At 51.7% G+C, this 15,802-nt stretch overlaps 1 protein-coding gene across 1 annotated transcript; it reads right to left on the minus strand.

Moving 5' to 3' along the window:
* Window positions 1–11,659: 11,659 nt before the first annotated feature.
* On the minus strand, window positions 11,660–12,937 carry LOC103702276 (jacalin-related lectin 19-like). Its single transcript, XM_008784616.5, has 3 exons — window positions 12,821–12,937; window positions 12,482–12,697; window positions 11,660–12,237 (listed from the first exon to the last, which is right to left on the minus strand). Exons 1-3 carry the CDS (start codon window positions 12,821–12,823, stop codon window positions 11,860–11,862), a joined length of 597 nt encoding a protein of 198 aa, XP_008782838.3. The 5' UTR covers window positions 12,824–12,937; the 3' UTR covers window positions 11,660–11,859.
* Window positions 12,938–15,802: the final 2,865 nt, after the last annotated feature.

A 15,802-nucleotide genomic window follows, 5' to 3' on the forward strand; every position in this document is an offset into this window, starting at 1 on the left:
CGCCGCACTAACACTGAGAAGAACGTTTTTGTATCAACATCACTCCCATCTTTCTACTTTACAAGTTAAGGAAACAAACTAATCGACTGCAACAAATTGCAGAAAAATTGGACCGGATTACATTATCAAATAGTCGTACAAGGTCCACACGACGACTTCTAGGCAAGCTGCCCCAACCAGCTACTTCCTTCCCGTTTCCCAGCATTTGGCGACAGGATATTGGAAGACAGGCTTGGGAGTTATTGACATCTTGTTGATGGAGTAGTCGTATTAAGGAAGTGTTAGGGGAAAAACCCCAAGTCATACATCCACGGAGGCGCTCGGCCGAAGTACACCGACCGGAAAGCCGCTCGGCCGAGGAGCGCCGACCGGAAAGCCGCTCGGCCGAGGAGCGCCGACCGGAAAGCTGCTCGGCCAAAGGATGCCGACCAGGAAGGCGCTCGACTAGAGGGCGCCGACCAGAGTGCGCGCCAAGAGGTGCCCCACCCAAAATAAGCTGCTCGGTTAGAAAGTGCCGACCAAAGACAGCGCCAAGGCGCTCTGCTAGAAGGTGCTCGCCTAAAGGGCGCCGACCAGGAGTACTCAAAGCAGCTCCGCCACAGGGCGCCCCATTGGGCGACCAGCTCGGCTCGGCACCTTTGCCGAGCCGATGCCTTAACCAAATGTTCAACCTCCGCCTAAAGTCCAAGGGACTTGACAACTCCTACGGCTTGCGACCTGCCACTATCTCCAAGCCATCAAGGCATAAGACCTCCGCAGGCGTTCGGCACGACCTGCCATTAATGCATGAGACTCCCTAAGTCTCCGATGCACTCAGGCATTTAATGAACACGGCCCGAGACGATCTCCGGATCACTGAACCATCAGAGCGTATGGCTCTACTTGACCGCCGGTTCATTCGGTAATAAATGCACTTACCATCCACAGACCCCAGGCCCGCTACGGCCGGCGGTTCAACCACTCCAACAGGTCCGATCGACCGTGACAACTCCCTGGTTCCGGTCTGATTCGGCCCCGTTCTTACGCCATAAATGGGCCAAATCGTGCCCAATTATTACAGACAGGGACAAATCCCCCGGTTACCTCCCAGGTAACGTAATCCCCTCCTATAAAAGGGAACCTGGGAGAACCAATGGGAGGAGGACAACAAAAACGGAAACAGATCCCCGGGACTGAACCCGCCGGGAAGCACAGACACAATTGAGGACATCATCCTCTTCGTCTTCTTTATCTTATCCAAATGTTCTTGCTGTCTTCTCCATATACTCTCTTCCCTGCTCTCTCCACATACTTGCCCCCTCTGACTTAGGCATCGAAGGGCCGGCGCCGGGGAGCCCGGCCACCGGTTTTCCTTGCAGGACTTGCACACCCCCCCGCAGCGGAGGACGCAGCCAGCCGGCGCACCGCCGTCCGCCCCATGCAGCAGCGGAGCTCCTCCTTCCCCGGCTTCACGGCGGCCCCCGGGTCCAATTTCCAGCAACAGTTGGCGCTAGAGGAAGGGACCGAGTTCGCTGCCATGAAGCTAAGGAGCAAAGGGGCCTCCAACGCCTCTCGACGTCCTCCACCCAGTCCTGAGCACTCCGTCCGAAACTCACCACCTCCGGCTGAGTCAGTTCATCAAGTTCGGCCGGAGCGGTTTGATGCCCTGGTGCAACAGGTGCAGGCCTTGGCCACCGCTGTCCAAAGCTTGCAACCTAGAGGCATCCCAACGGCACCGCCTCCCCCGGCTCCAGTTCAACCGGAGCCCCCTATAAGCGGGCTTCCTCTTCGAGGTCAGGACTCTCAAGTCCAGGCCTCCCTCTGGAGAGAGCACCCAGTCAGAGATCACGGAAGCTGGCCACAACCTTCAGAAGCTGAGTCGGTTCCAGGGCAACCTGCACCCGGAGGAACCGCTGTAGCGATCCTCCAGAATGATGAACTCGACAAGAAGGTCGAGAAGCTGGAGCGCCAAATCCAGGCACTCCACGGGAGAAAATCGGGACGTAACGGCGACTTCGAGTTCAATACGAAGTCGCCCTTCTCCCAGGAGATTGAAGATGAACCGGTTCCCCTCCGGTTCAAGATGCCCCAGGTGGAGCCTTACAACGGCAAGGCTGATCCCCTTGACCACCTGGAGAGTTACCGGGTCTTAATGGCCCTACAAGGAGCCTCGGAAGCCATGATGTGCAAGGCTTTCCCGGCGACACTCCGAGGACCAGCCCGGCTTTGGTTCACCGGGCTGAAGCCGAGTACTGTCTCCTCCTTTGAGCAGCTCGGCAGACAGTTTGCCGGCAACTTCGCCGCTAGCCAGCCCCAGCGGTGGACATCCGACTCCCTCCTCGACATTAAACAAAAGGAGGAAGAGTCCTTCAAGGAATATCTGGACCGGTTCACCGCCGCAACATGGGAAGTCCGGGAGCTTGACCAGTCAATCGCCATGTCGGCGCTGAAGACTGGAGCCCGGTCCTACAGATTCCTCTTCTCGATTGAGAAGAATTTTCCAGCGGACCTTACAGAAATGTTCGCTCGGGCCCGAAAATATGCCAAGGCTGAGGAAGCCGTGGCCGTTAGGCGGGGCGGGACCGAGCAGAACCCCAAGAAAGGGCGCCGCGAGGAACGCGGCCAGCCCAGAAGCCCATCTCCGCGACAAGCCAAGAATCCGCCCCGCCCGAGGAGTCCACCCCGACTGAGGGGACCGCCACAGCAGAGGTCACCACTCCGCCCGAGGTTCCCACTGCAGGCCTGCGCACCTGAAGGGAGGTATGAAAAATACACCCCCCTCAACACCCCTCGGGCCGAGATTCTCATGGAGATCGAGAGTCGAGATCGCATCCGGCTCCCACCTCCGAAGCCTGATACCCGAACCCGGCGCGATAACCGGAAGTATTGCCGTTTCCACCGGGACAAAGGTCATGATACCGAGGAGTGTTACCAGCTCCGAAATGAGATCGAAGCACTCATCTGCCGAGGGGTGCTTGATCGGTTTGTGCAAGGCCGGCGTGAAGAAAAGCGGCCCGCCGAAGCAGCAGCACAGCCTGAAGGTTCGAATGCCAACAGGCCCATTGCCGGCGTCATCAACACTATCCGAGGAGGGGCCTCGGCTGGAGAAGCCTCGGAGGGAGAAACCTCATCGAAGCGCCCGCGCGCTTCTGAAGTCATCTCCTTTTCAGACGATGACTTAGAGGGAGTTGAAACTCCCCATGATGATGCCGTGGTCATCTCCATGATCATAAATAGATTTGATGTAAAACGCATCTTAGTCGATAATGGAAGCTCGGCGAATGTTTTGTACTTTGGTGCATATTGTAAAATGGGGATGACCAAAGAACAGCTACGGAGGATGAATGCTCCGTTGGTTGGATTTACTGGGGATTCAGTCCCAGTAGAGGGCGAGATCGACCTTCTGGTCACGGCCGGGCTCGCCCCTCGTGAAAGCACCGTGGGGATGAGCTTCCTCGTGATACGTCTTCCCTCGGTCTACAATGCCATCCTCGGAAGGCCAGGCCTCAACACCCTCCGAGCAGTAGTCTCCACTCACCATCTGCTCATGCGATTCCCCACCAGCCGGGGGGTCGGCGAAGCCCGAGGAGACCAAATGGTGGCAAGGTGATGCTACCTGGCGACCCACGAGGCAAAGCGACCCGCCGAAGTGCCTGCCCCAGCGACTGACCAGCCCTCAACCAAGGTTCTGGAGGCACGGGTCGACCCTCAGAAAGAGCGGGTAGAGCCCGGTGAGTTATTAATTCAGGTTCCTCTACGTGAGAACTCTCCTGAGCTAACCGTGCAGGTCGGCTCCGGCCTTGACGCGCACGAGAGGGGTCGCCTCGCCAACTTCCTGCGAGACAACATGGATGTTTTCGCATGGTCGCCTGCAGACATGCCGGGGATAGATCCAGAGATCATGGTCCACCGGCTCCAAGTAAAGCCAACCAACAAGCCCGTGCGGCAAAAGAAGCGGGGCGCCGCCCCTGAACGACAGCAAGCAGCAGCCGAGGAGGTCAGCAAACTCCTCGAAGCTGGATTCATCCGGGAGATAGCTTACCCGGAGTGGCTCGCCAATGTGGTCCTCGTCAAGAAGGCCAACGGAAAGTGGCGTATGTGCGTGGACTACACTGATCTGAATAAAGCCTGTCCAAAGGACAGTTTTCCACTTCCCAGCATCGACCAGCTCGTGGACTCCACTTCGGGTCACGAGCTACTGGCATTCATGGACGCCTTCTCCGGATACAACCAGATCCGCATGGCGCCAGAAGATGAGGAGAAGACGGCCTTCATCACCGATGGGGGAACCTATTGCTACAAGGTGATGCCATTCGGCTTAAAACATGCCGGGGCAACTTATCAGAGGCTGGTCAGCCGGATCTTCAAAGATCAAATAGGCCGGAACATGGAGGTCTACGTGGATGACATGCTAGTGAAAAGCAAGGTGGCACAAAACCATATAGCCGACCTCAATGAAGCATTCTCCACGCTCCGAAAGTACCAAATGAAGCTCAATCCAGCTAAATGTGCATTCGGAGTCACCTCCGGCAAATTCCTCGGCTTCATCATTACACAGCGAGGAATCGAGGCCAATCCAGAGAAGATCCGAGCCCTTCAAAAGATGACGCCTCCTAGGACGGTCAAGGAGGTACAACGGCTCACAGGCCGAGTTGCAGCTCTCGGGAGGTTCATCTCCCGCTCGGCTGAGCGCTGCCTTCCATTTTTCGCGGCCCTCAAGAAGCCGAAGAACTTTCTGTGGTCGGACGAGTGCCAGCAATCTTTTGAAGAGCTCAAACATCTCCTGGCTTCCCCTCCCCTGCTCACAAAGCCGCAACAGGGTGAGATCCTCTACTTATACCTAGCTGTCTCCCCTGTTGCGGTAAGCTCGGTCTTGGTCCGAGAGGAGGGCAAACTTCAAAAGCCAGTGTATTACACCAGCCGGGTCTTGAGGGACGCCGAGACCCGATACGCCAAGCTCGAGAAGACCGCCTATGCTCTGGTCATTTCGGCTCGGAGGCTCCGACCCTACTTCCAAGCCCATACAGTGGCTGTGTTGACCAACCAGCCGGTCAAGCAGATCCTACAGAGATCAGACCGTGCCGGCCGGATCACAAAATGGGCCATTGAGCTCGGAGAATTTGACATCGAGTACCGACCCAGACCGGCAATCAAAGCACAAACACTCGCAGACTTTATAGTCGAGTGCACCATACCGGACGAGGACGAACCTGAGCCAGAGCCACTCACGGAGCAGACCCCGAGTTTGACATGGACTTTGCACGTCGATGGCTCTTCAAACTCGGGGGGTAGCGGAGCAGGGGTCATTCTCACCAGCCCAGAAGGGGTGGTCGCCGAGCAAGCCTTGCGCCTGGAGTTTCCTGCCTCTAATAATATGGCGGAGTACGAAGCGCTCGTTGCCGGGCTCAAGCTAGCCAAGGAGCTAGGAGTGAAGGACTTGAGGGCCTTCAGTGATTCTCAGCTCGCCGTCAACCAAATTATGGGCAACTTCGAAGCCAGAGACCCGACCATGCAGAAGTATCTTCAGAAGGTACGGGATCTCGCCTCGGCCTTAGACTCTTTCCACATCCAACATATTGCCAGGTCGGAGAATCTCAGGGCCGACCAGCTGTCAAAGCTGGCGTCCTCTCGTATGAGCGAGCTTCCCAAGGGGGCCGTACTGGAGTATCTTCAAAAGCCCAGAACAGACGAGCCCGAGCAGACCTTCTGCACTGAGTTCGAGCCAAGCTGGATGGACGAACTCATCAGCTATCTACAAGACGAAGTCCTCCCCACTGATGAACGAGAGGCTCGCCGAGTCAAGCGCCTCGCCACCCGGTACATACTATACGAGGGAAACCTCTATCGAAGATCCTTCACTTCTCCACTCCTCAGATGCTTCCGCCCAACAGAGGCGGATTATGCCCTGCGTGAAGTCCACGAATGGATATGTGGAAACCATCTAGGAGGGCGAGCGCTGGCCCCCAAAATTTTGCGCCAAGGATATTATTGGCCGACACTACAGAAGAATGCCATGGACTTTGTCCAAAGATGTGACCGGTGCCAAAGGAATGCTAATGTTCAGCGCCGGCCCTCGGCTCCCTTGACTTCTATCAGTTCCCCTTGGCCTTTTGCCCAGTGGGGAATTGACATCCTAGGGCCATTTCCACTGGCCACCGGGCAAAGAAAATTTCTGGTCGTCTCCATCGACTACTTCACCAAGTGGGTAGAAGCCGAGCCCCTTGCCCGAATCACCGAGCAGAAGATGCGGGATTTTGTCTGGAAGTCCATTATTTGCAGATTCGGGCTTCCCCGCATCCTTATTTCTGACAACGGTCGCCAGTTCGACAACATCCACTTCAGAGAGTTCTGCTTCGAGCTTGGCATTGACCACCGCTTCACCTCGGTCGCGCACCCTCAGACAAACGGAGAAACCGAGGTAACAAATCGTACCATTTTGCAGGGTCTTAAAGCCAGACTCGACAAATTCAAAGGACAATGGGTCGAAGACCTATATAATGTCCTGTGGGCTTATCGGACCACGTTCCGTGTCCCCACCGGCGAGACTCCCTTCAACTTAACATATGGGACGGAGGCCGTCATCCCACTGGAGATTGGGCTTCCCTCTCCAAGAGTCGAGCGTCATGATGCCAGCTCCAACTCTTCGCAGCTCAGAAGTAACCTTGACTTGATCGAGGAAACAAGGGAGGCCGCCCGAGTTCGTATGGCGAGGTACCAGCAAAAGACAGCTCAGTACTACAACGCCAGGGTCAAAATCAAATCCTTCAGACCAGGGGACCTTGTCCTCAGAAGAGCTGAAGCCTCCCGACCTGCTGAGCAAGGAAAGCTGGCCCCCAATTGGGAAGGACCGTACCGAGTCACGCGCGTTCGCCGGCCCGGAACTTATCAGCTGGAGTCCCCAGACGGGACGCCCATTCCGCGGAGCTGGAGCTCTGAAAACCTCCACGTGTACCATCAGTAGAACCCTAAGGGGTTCCCCATTATTCGATTATTGAACCTCGTTTTATGAATTCCATTTTATAATAAACTTACGGTCCGTATACCCATTTTGAGCTCACCAATTTTTCCTGATTATCTCATGATGTCAGGTTTATTTCTCCTACCCTGACCACGGTCAAGATGCCCTGCCACAACGGGATGCCTCGATTCGTCGGGATGGCCCGAGACGTCGGGAGATGAGTTAGCGGTCCTCTCTGACCGGACGAGCTCGGCTCGTGCTCCATCGGCTATGAGTTAGCGGTCCTCTCTGACCGGACGAGCTCGGCTCGTGCTCCATCGGCCATGAGTTAGCGGTCCTCTCTGACCGGACGAGCTCGGCTCGTGCTCCTACCCTGAGACGTCAGGATGCCCCAATATATTGGGATGCCCTGCCGCAACGGGATGCCCCGATCTGTCGGGATGGCCCGAGACGTCGGGAGATGAGTTAGCGGTCCTCTCTGACCGGACGAGCTCGGCTCATGCTCCATCGGCTATGAGTTAGCGGTCCTCTCTGACCGGACGAGCTCGGCTCGTGCTCCTACCCTGACCACGGTCAGGATGCCCCGAGACGTCGGGATGCCTCGATCCGTCGGGATGCCCCGAGACGTCGGGATGCCCCGGCTATAGGGATGCCCGAGACGTCGGGAGATGAGTTAGCGGTCCTCTCTGACCGGACGAGCTCGGCTCGTGCTCCATCGGCTATGAGTTAGCGGTCCTCTCTGACCGGACGAGCTCGGCTCGTGCTCCATCGGCTATGAGTTAGCGGTCCTCTCTGACCGGACGAGCTCGGCTCGTGCTTCTACCCTGACCACGGTCAGGATGCCCCGAGACGTCGGGATGCCCCAACTATAGGGATGCTCGAGACATCGAGATGAGTTAGCGGTCCTCTCTGACCGGACGAGCTCGGCTCGTGCTCCATCGGCTTCAGCCAACGAGTCCGGCCCGCTCTTCGTCATTGGATTTCTCTGTCGACGCCCTCCTAGAACGGAGTCCGAGCAGAGAAGCGTCTTCAGTCGCCTCGGCGCCAGGACGCACACGGTACAAGGTACCTATTTATTTAATGTCTTTACATTACCTATTATTGGATTTCTCTGTCGACGCCCTCCAAGAACGGAGTCCGAACAGAGAAGCGTCTTCAGTCGCCTCGGCGCCAGGACGCACACGGTACAAGGTACCTATTTATTTAATGTCTTTACATTACATTACCTATTCTTGGATTTCTCTGTCGACGCCCTCCAAGAACGGAGTCCGAGCAGAGAAGCGTCTTCAGTCGCCTCGGCGCCAGGACGCACACGGTACAAGGTACCTATTTATTTAATGTCTTTACATTATCTATTATTGGATTTCTCTGTCGACGCCCTCCAAAAACGGAGTCCGAGCAGAGAAGCGTCTTCAGTCGCCTCGGCGCCAGGACGCACACGGTACAAGGTACCTATTTATTTAATGTCTTTACATTACCTATTATTGGATTTCTCTGTCGACGCCCTCCAAGAACGGAGTCCGAGCAGAGAAGCGTCTTCAGTCGCCTCGGCGCCAGGACGCACACGGTACAAGGTACCTATTTATTTAATGTCTTTACATTACCTATTATTGGATTTCTCTGTCGACGCTCTCCAAAAACGGAGTCCGAGCAGAGAAGCGTCTTCAGTCGCCTCGGCGCCAGGACGCACACGGTACAAGGTACCCATGTATTTAATGTTTCTACATCATTTTATCTATTTCTCTGCCGATGCCCTCCAAGAACGGAGTCCGAGCAGAGAAGCGTCTTCAGTCGCCTCGGCGCCAGGACGCACACGGTACAAGGTACCCATGTATTTAATGTTTCTACATCATTTTATCTATTTCTCTGCCGATGTCCTCAAAGAACGGACACCGAGCAGAGGAGCGTCTTCAATCGCCTCGGCGAAGGAGTGCTCATGACACCGACACATTATTGTACTAAGTCCGGTGAATCCCCGTCACGAGCTGACGAGTATCCAATCCATTTGCAAGAGAAGGGGGACCTGGGAAGGAAGCCGGAGAGAAGGGACTTCGGTCTGAGGAAGACTGGGAGAATAGGAAGCTGGAAGCAGAAAGCAATAGAGAGAGAACAGGGGGCCGGGGGAGAGTTTATATAGACCTCCCCAACGGCCCGGATCAGCGAAGAAAGCGCTACGTCCTGGTTAGATGATAACACGTGTCGGTCTAAAAGACAGAACGACGCATTTAATTAGGGCTAGCGCTTCGAACGTCGAAGCGCCCCATCGGATCGCGCGGAAAGGCGTCCGCAATCGAAGATCGTGCGGCCCCATCATGAGCCCACAACGCGAGGACGCTTCGCAAAAGGTGTCCCAATAATGAGGCTCTTCGGGAAAGAAGAGACGCCGCCTATTAAAGGCACCTCGAAGCGTTCGATAGCTCAAAACGCGCAGTAAATCGAAATTTTCGGAATTCGTAATAACCCAATTAAAGCTACTTCCCGCGCTCCAGCTGATAGCCAACTGGAGCTCGGAAGTCGGGAGGTAGTGTTAGGGGAAAAACCCCAAGTCATACATCCACGGAGGCGCTCGGCCGAAGTACACCGACCGGAAAGCCGCTCGGCCGAAGAGCGCCGACCGGAAAGCTGCTCGGCCAAGGAGTGCCGACCGAAAAGCTGCTCGGCCAAAGGATGCCGACCAGGAAGGCGCTCGACTAGAGGGCGCGGACCAGAGTGCGCGCCAAGAGGTGCCCCACCCAAAATAAGCTGCTCGGTTAGAAAGTGCCGACCAAAGACAGCGCCAAGGCGCTCTGCTAGAAGGTGCTCGCCTAAAGGGCGCCGACCAGGAGTACTCAAAGCAGCCCCGCCACAGGGCGCCCCATTGGGCGACCAGCTCGGCTCGGCACCCTTGCCGAGCCGATGCCTTAACCAAATGTTCAACCTCCGCCTAAAGTCCAAGGGACTTGACAACTCCTACGGCTTGCGACCTGCCACTATCTCCAAGCCATCAAGGCATAAGACCTCCGCAGGCGTTCGGCACGACCTGCCATTAATGCATGAGACTCCCTAAGTCTCCGATGCACTCAGGCATTTAATGAACACGGCCCGAGACGATCTCCGGATCACTGAACCATCAGAGCGTATGGCTCTACCTGACCGTCGGTTCATTCGGTAATAAATGCACTTACCATCCACAGACCCCAGGCCCGCTACGGCCGGCGGTTCAACCACTCCAACAGGTCCGATCGACCGTGACAACTCCCTGGTTCCGGTCTGATTCGGCCCCGTTCTCCACTACGCCATAAATGGGCCAAATCGTGCCCAATTATTACAGACAGGGACAAATTCCCCGGTTACCTCCCAGGTAACGTAATCCCCTCCTATAAAAGGGAATCTGGGAGAACCAAGGGGAGGAGGACAACAAAAACGGAAACAGATTCCCGGGACTGAACCCGCCGGGAAGCACAGACACAATTGAGGACATCATCCTCTTCGTCTTCTTTATCTTATCCAAATGTTCTTGCTGTCTTCTCCATATACTCTCTTCCCTGCTCTCTCCACATACTTGCCCCCTCTGACTTAGGCATCGGAGGGCCGGCGCCGGGGAGCCCGGCCACCGGTTTTCCTTGCAGGACTTGCACACCCCTCCGCAGCGGAGGACGCAGCCAGCCGGCGCACCGCCGTCCGCCCCCTGCAGCAGCGGAGCTCCTCCTTCCCCGGCTTCACGGCGGCCCCCGGGTCCAATTTCCAGCAACAGGAAGAAACACCACAATACCACCCGATGCGGTTACGAATTACCAGCTACCACTCCTATCTACCTATAGGGTTTCATCGGATATCAGATGATCAACAATGGGGCCTCATGATTTGTTTTTGGTGCAGGATGATATGAATTCCAAGGTAAGCATATATATATCTGAGGACATCTAAAGTGCTGTATTTTTACAAATAATGTCTAATGAGATATATAATTTACCTGAAATCCAGAATAAAAGACACAATGAGCTTCAGGCTGGACTATTTTTTCCTGAATGGCGTGTAGTTGGCAATACTCAAAACACCAGCCCACCAATCTGATCAGGAATTGAATATGTGAAACCATGGAGAAGGTAAAAATGACCTCCCCGCAAAATATGAAGGTCCGGTCACCGCGAACTAATCTGACCTCCACGCTCTGGTCGGTTACTCACCACGATGAACCGGTACGTTAAGGCTTTTTCTGAGTCCCCACCAGACTCAATCCAGCCGGGTTCGCGGGGATCCGAGGAGTGTGTTGCTGAAGCCGGACGGGTATTCCCTTCAACGAGAGGGACGATAGCTGCGTACGCCGAAACGGGGCCATGCTCTGACTCGAGAGGATGGGCCCGCAACTAGAGATTGCGGACATATGAAATTTGTGGCTTCTCCACCGTCCGATTAGTTGTGCCAGGATAAGAGTTTTGATGCGGGGACGATTTGAGAAAGGAGCAACACAAGAAAAGGGCCTCTAAAAAGTGACTACAGAAGTCGGGAGGGAGGACATCCCATTGCCGTGCCTTGGACGCTTTATGCGCCGAGCACGGTCTCCCGGGGAAAAATTCATGGGATCAAGAAACAAGTGTAACAACACCTCCTTTTAATGGAAAAAGGAAACCCTTTGTCCAGGGAAATCTTTTATTCGTATCCATATATATATATATAGGGATATCATATAGCCTAAGATAACATGGGCTTTTGGCACTGACTTGCCACGCAAAGGCAAATGTGTAATTTTGAGAAACCAGGACAAATGTATAAACCATATTATTACATATACAGACTAACTTCGGCATTCATTTTCTTAAGAAGCACTTATTCTTAGTATATTGTAACTCATAAGTAAAAATATTTACATATCCAAACTGACCACATTATACCACGAGTACAAGGAATCGGAACTTGAGATTGAATCAGGACGGTCCAGGAGTTCATGTACTTGCTGGAGCAGAATAACGTCGAGAATAACTTGGTGTAACACATGCTGGCAACTCTGTCGTGGAAGAACACAAACACGGTGTGATGTTATATTTAGGAGGATCAGGCTTGAAATAGTGCCTCGCCATTGTCTTCACATATGCACCGATGGCAGCGAGATAATTACTACTACAACGCCCATGAAATCCACCAAACTTGACACCCGCCTGGAAGTTGAAACGAAAAGGGGTACCCTCTTCTCGACCGTATGGCCCATAAGTGGTCCCGTTGGTTTCAAATGTTAGCGATCGTATGACCACTGGACCCTTTTGCTCGATGGGCCCATAATATCCAGTTAAGGATGTCAAATACTCCCAAGATTCAAAATTAATCTGAAATTAAAAGATAAGCAAAATCAGGGAGTTTAAAAGTAGGCATGAATTGTAAGTCTAATTCCATGAAATTGGATTTGGTTGTATGAATCCTACTTCATCATTTATGGGAATTTATCAGAATTTGAGGTAAGGTAGGACTCCAAGAACATGCATTTACTCTAGGGTTATGTAAAGCAGCTAGCGAATAAAACAGCTAAAAGAAACGTGCATGCAGGAGAATGTCAATATATGAATTACTCACACAGACGAAGTTATCTCCATCCCCTCCATGCCTGTGTGCAAGGGCTAAATTTCCGTCGAAGTCATACAACATTTGGATGGAATTTATGGCATTTCCATGAGTTATAAAGATCTGCTTCACATTTCCATAACTTGATTCATCCCATTCTGTTTTTCCACTCAGAATATCCCCTCGCGGTCCCACTTTAATAAGGACCTCATCATTCAATATTGAACTCTGTCGAGCACAAGAAAAAAAAAAAAGAACTTCAGGATGACCAACCGTCTAATTGTCTCAGTTTTGATATTTTTTCCAAAGACAACATTATATGCGAAAATAAGACTCCCCCTAGTGACTCACCATCCTGAAGCTTAATGGTTTGTTTGGCCCAAGATGCTCAGGACTGCACTTCTCTAATCTCGGACTGCTCTACTACCAAAGAGACACCAGAAACCATGCGAGTGTTGGAGCGCGCTATTACTCTGTCATAGATAGCTCATTTTATAGTAGTAGTGTAATAGTTATTATACTTTTCTTTGTGAAAGCATGAAGGGCATTGCTTCTTTCCTGCCCGACCCAGTATCGCCGGGACAAGGGTAAGAAAACAAGGCAATCTCTTATTCTATACCTTGGAGTTTCCTTCCCAATAGCCTATGTCTGATCCTTGGCTTCGCTACTTGGCGACATACACCAACTACCCTCCTGCTAAATTCTTTATATCGTTGCACCATAGACCAAGCATAAAATCAATTGTCAGGGTGAGAGAATATAAAAAAAGATAAAACATAGAAATAAATCTATCTATAAATTATATAAATAAATTTATCTCATCCTATTAATTTAAATTTTTAGGACAAGTGGTGATTTTAACATGGTATCAGAGCAGAGGTCCTAAGTTCGAACCTTGTCTCTGCACTCTTTAACCCGGTCCACATATGAGGGAGGGCTATGCCCTATTTTGTAGCCCCAATAAGGTTAGTCTATCTTGACTTCACAAGTAGTATATTATTGTACTATGAAGTGGAAGCAAAGAATTGTCTTCCACTTACTATGCTGAATGAAATCTTTGGAAGATCTATAATTTTTCACTTTGTATTTAGAAAAGAACCCAAAGCATATCAAAAAGCATCTTCTATCTTTCATGCATCAAACAAGATAAAATTTGGGGCACTCCACATTTTAATTAGAACCAAAGCAACGCCTTCTCTTGTGATAATAAACTTCCTTAACTTGCCATCATCTTATTGACGAGTCATTAACCAATATCTATACAATACTTTAAAGAAGAGTCCGATGGTCTTCTGGAACGACAAGTGTCGCACTGAAGTTCACCCAAATGTCGGCATCGGAGACCTACATGCGGCGCCATTCAGTTAGTTTGAAAGGTTTGGTGAGATAAAAAACAGTACCTATTTTGATGAATGAATCGTGAATCAGCTTCCCTCCTCCATACTAGACTTAATAAAATGTGAACGGTTTGCATTGCCTCCGGAGCGCATAGCCCACCGAAACAAGAAAAAAATAAAAGGCATAGAAGAAAAAAAAGGAGCAAACAATACCTACATTAAAGAATGAATCGTGAAACGTAGCTCAACAGTACCTATCTTAATGAATGAACTGTGAAATGCTTTCCCACTAAAACAAAAGGCAGCGAAAAAAAAGAAAATAGTACATATCTTAATGACTGAGCAGTGAAACGTAGCCCACCGAACAAGAAAAAAAACTCTGCAAGCAAACATGACTGTGCCATCATATTGCCAGGCAGATGTGTGCGGCCACCTCGCCTCTTCGTAGCTAAGGCAGATGACAACATTAGCTATCTTGATGAAGCAAATAAAAGAAGCACGCAAAAAAATAGAGGATATCGGTCTACAGGCATGCATGATTGTGCCATCTTGCTGATAGGCAGATGTCTGTAGTCACATCGCCATGTCTGCTGTATGTGCAGTCACTTCATCATTCCGGCCGCGGCGATGTGCGGAGATCACAACTCCGTTATATATGGCTACCCGAAAAGTATTGTGGCTGCCACCAAGGTGGTAGCCTAGTGGTAAGGGGGCGATAATTCCTCCCAAGTTGCCCGGATTCGAAACGCACGGGCGTCGATTAAATTAGGGGACCGGATGCTCCACGCCCGGATGTCTTGCTGGCGGTTATGCTTTCCTTCCACTTGTACCAAGGTGGCGCTAGGGTGACGTACCTACACGTGTGGCGGTGAGCCCAGTGGGGTGAGCCCACGGGTCGGGAAAGGCACGCGAAACCTGCGACCTATATCGAACATTCCCTGGTGGAAGGGGGCCCAATGGGGGCTGCTACGCGGGTGGGTTGGTCCCTCCCCCTCCCCTCCTATTTTCTAAAAAAAAAAAAAAAAAAAAAAGCATTGTGGCCACATGACAACAGCCTTTCTTCCCTCCCGTGTCTCTTTCTCATCAGAATATTGGGAGGTTGCTGCAGGAGACCTGCAACCATCCTCTTTCCGTGTAATCATATAAGAAAGGAAGGATGCTGCTGACTTAAAACATAAATTTTCTTCCTCTCCTTCTTCTTTTTTTGGGCCAGAACATTGGGGGGTTGCTGGAAAGAACAGACAGTCATCCTCTTTCCATGCTGCGGGCACACTAGAGGAAGGGGAGGAGAGAGGAGGGCAATGTTAAGAGATGCAAGTGGGGGTACGGTTGCAGGGGGGAGAACGAGAGAGGGAATGTCAGAAGATGGAAGTGGGGATCAGGCTTAAAATGTGTAGATATTTATATTATATTATATGTTTCTCAAACAATCAAGAACATGTCTTTGCAGCAGATATTTTCTGATTACATATCGCAATGCAGAGACAATTCAATTCAGCGAATGTCAAACAAATTTGGCCACCATTACCTTCTAAGGTATTGGGTCTTGGGGGTAGTTAGACAGGATACATCCAAATTTCACATTCTTCCATCGAGGGATAACCAATGAACCAGTTTATTTAACTCAATTACAAATAGCAACAGATAATTATGTTTTGTTACAGAGAACTAGATAATTATACTTTAAACGGAATGGCGGTAAATAACGGATGTGAGAATCTATGGAGGAAATTGATAGAGGGGTAACACAAGGAATGTGGCTCTAACAAGTGACCACAGAAGTTGGCAGGGAGGACATGCTTCTCTCATGTATATCAACCACAATAGTTCATATATTACTTTCACTTCCTTTGTGCATCGCATATGCCCAGTATTATCATAACAATCCATATTTTTCTCATGCGCCGAGCACGGTCTCCCAGGGAAAAATTCATGGGACCAGGAAACAAGTGTAACAGCACCTCCTTTTAATGGAAAAAGAAAACCCTTTGTCCAG

The sequence above is a fragment of the Phoenix dactylifera genome, chromosome 11 (assembly GCF_051530095.1).
Source record: "Phoenix dactylifera cultivar Ajwa chromosome 11, Ajwa_hap1_PhDact_Kaust_v1.1, whole genome shotgun sequence".
Classification (NCBI taxonomy): Eukaryota; Viridiplantae; Streptophyta; class Magnoliopsida; order Arecales; family Arecaceae; genus Phoenix; species Phoenix dactylifera.

Excerpts from the sequence above, each read along its gene's own strand:
- LOC103702276 (XM_008784616.5), bottom strand. Across the intron at positions 12,238-12,481 it reads ATGGAGATAACTTCGTCTGT|ATTAATTTTGAATCTTGGGA; the intron begins GTGAGTAATTCA and ends TTTTAATTTCAG.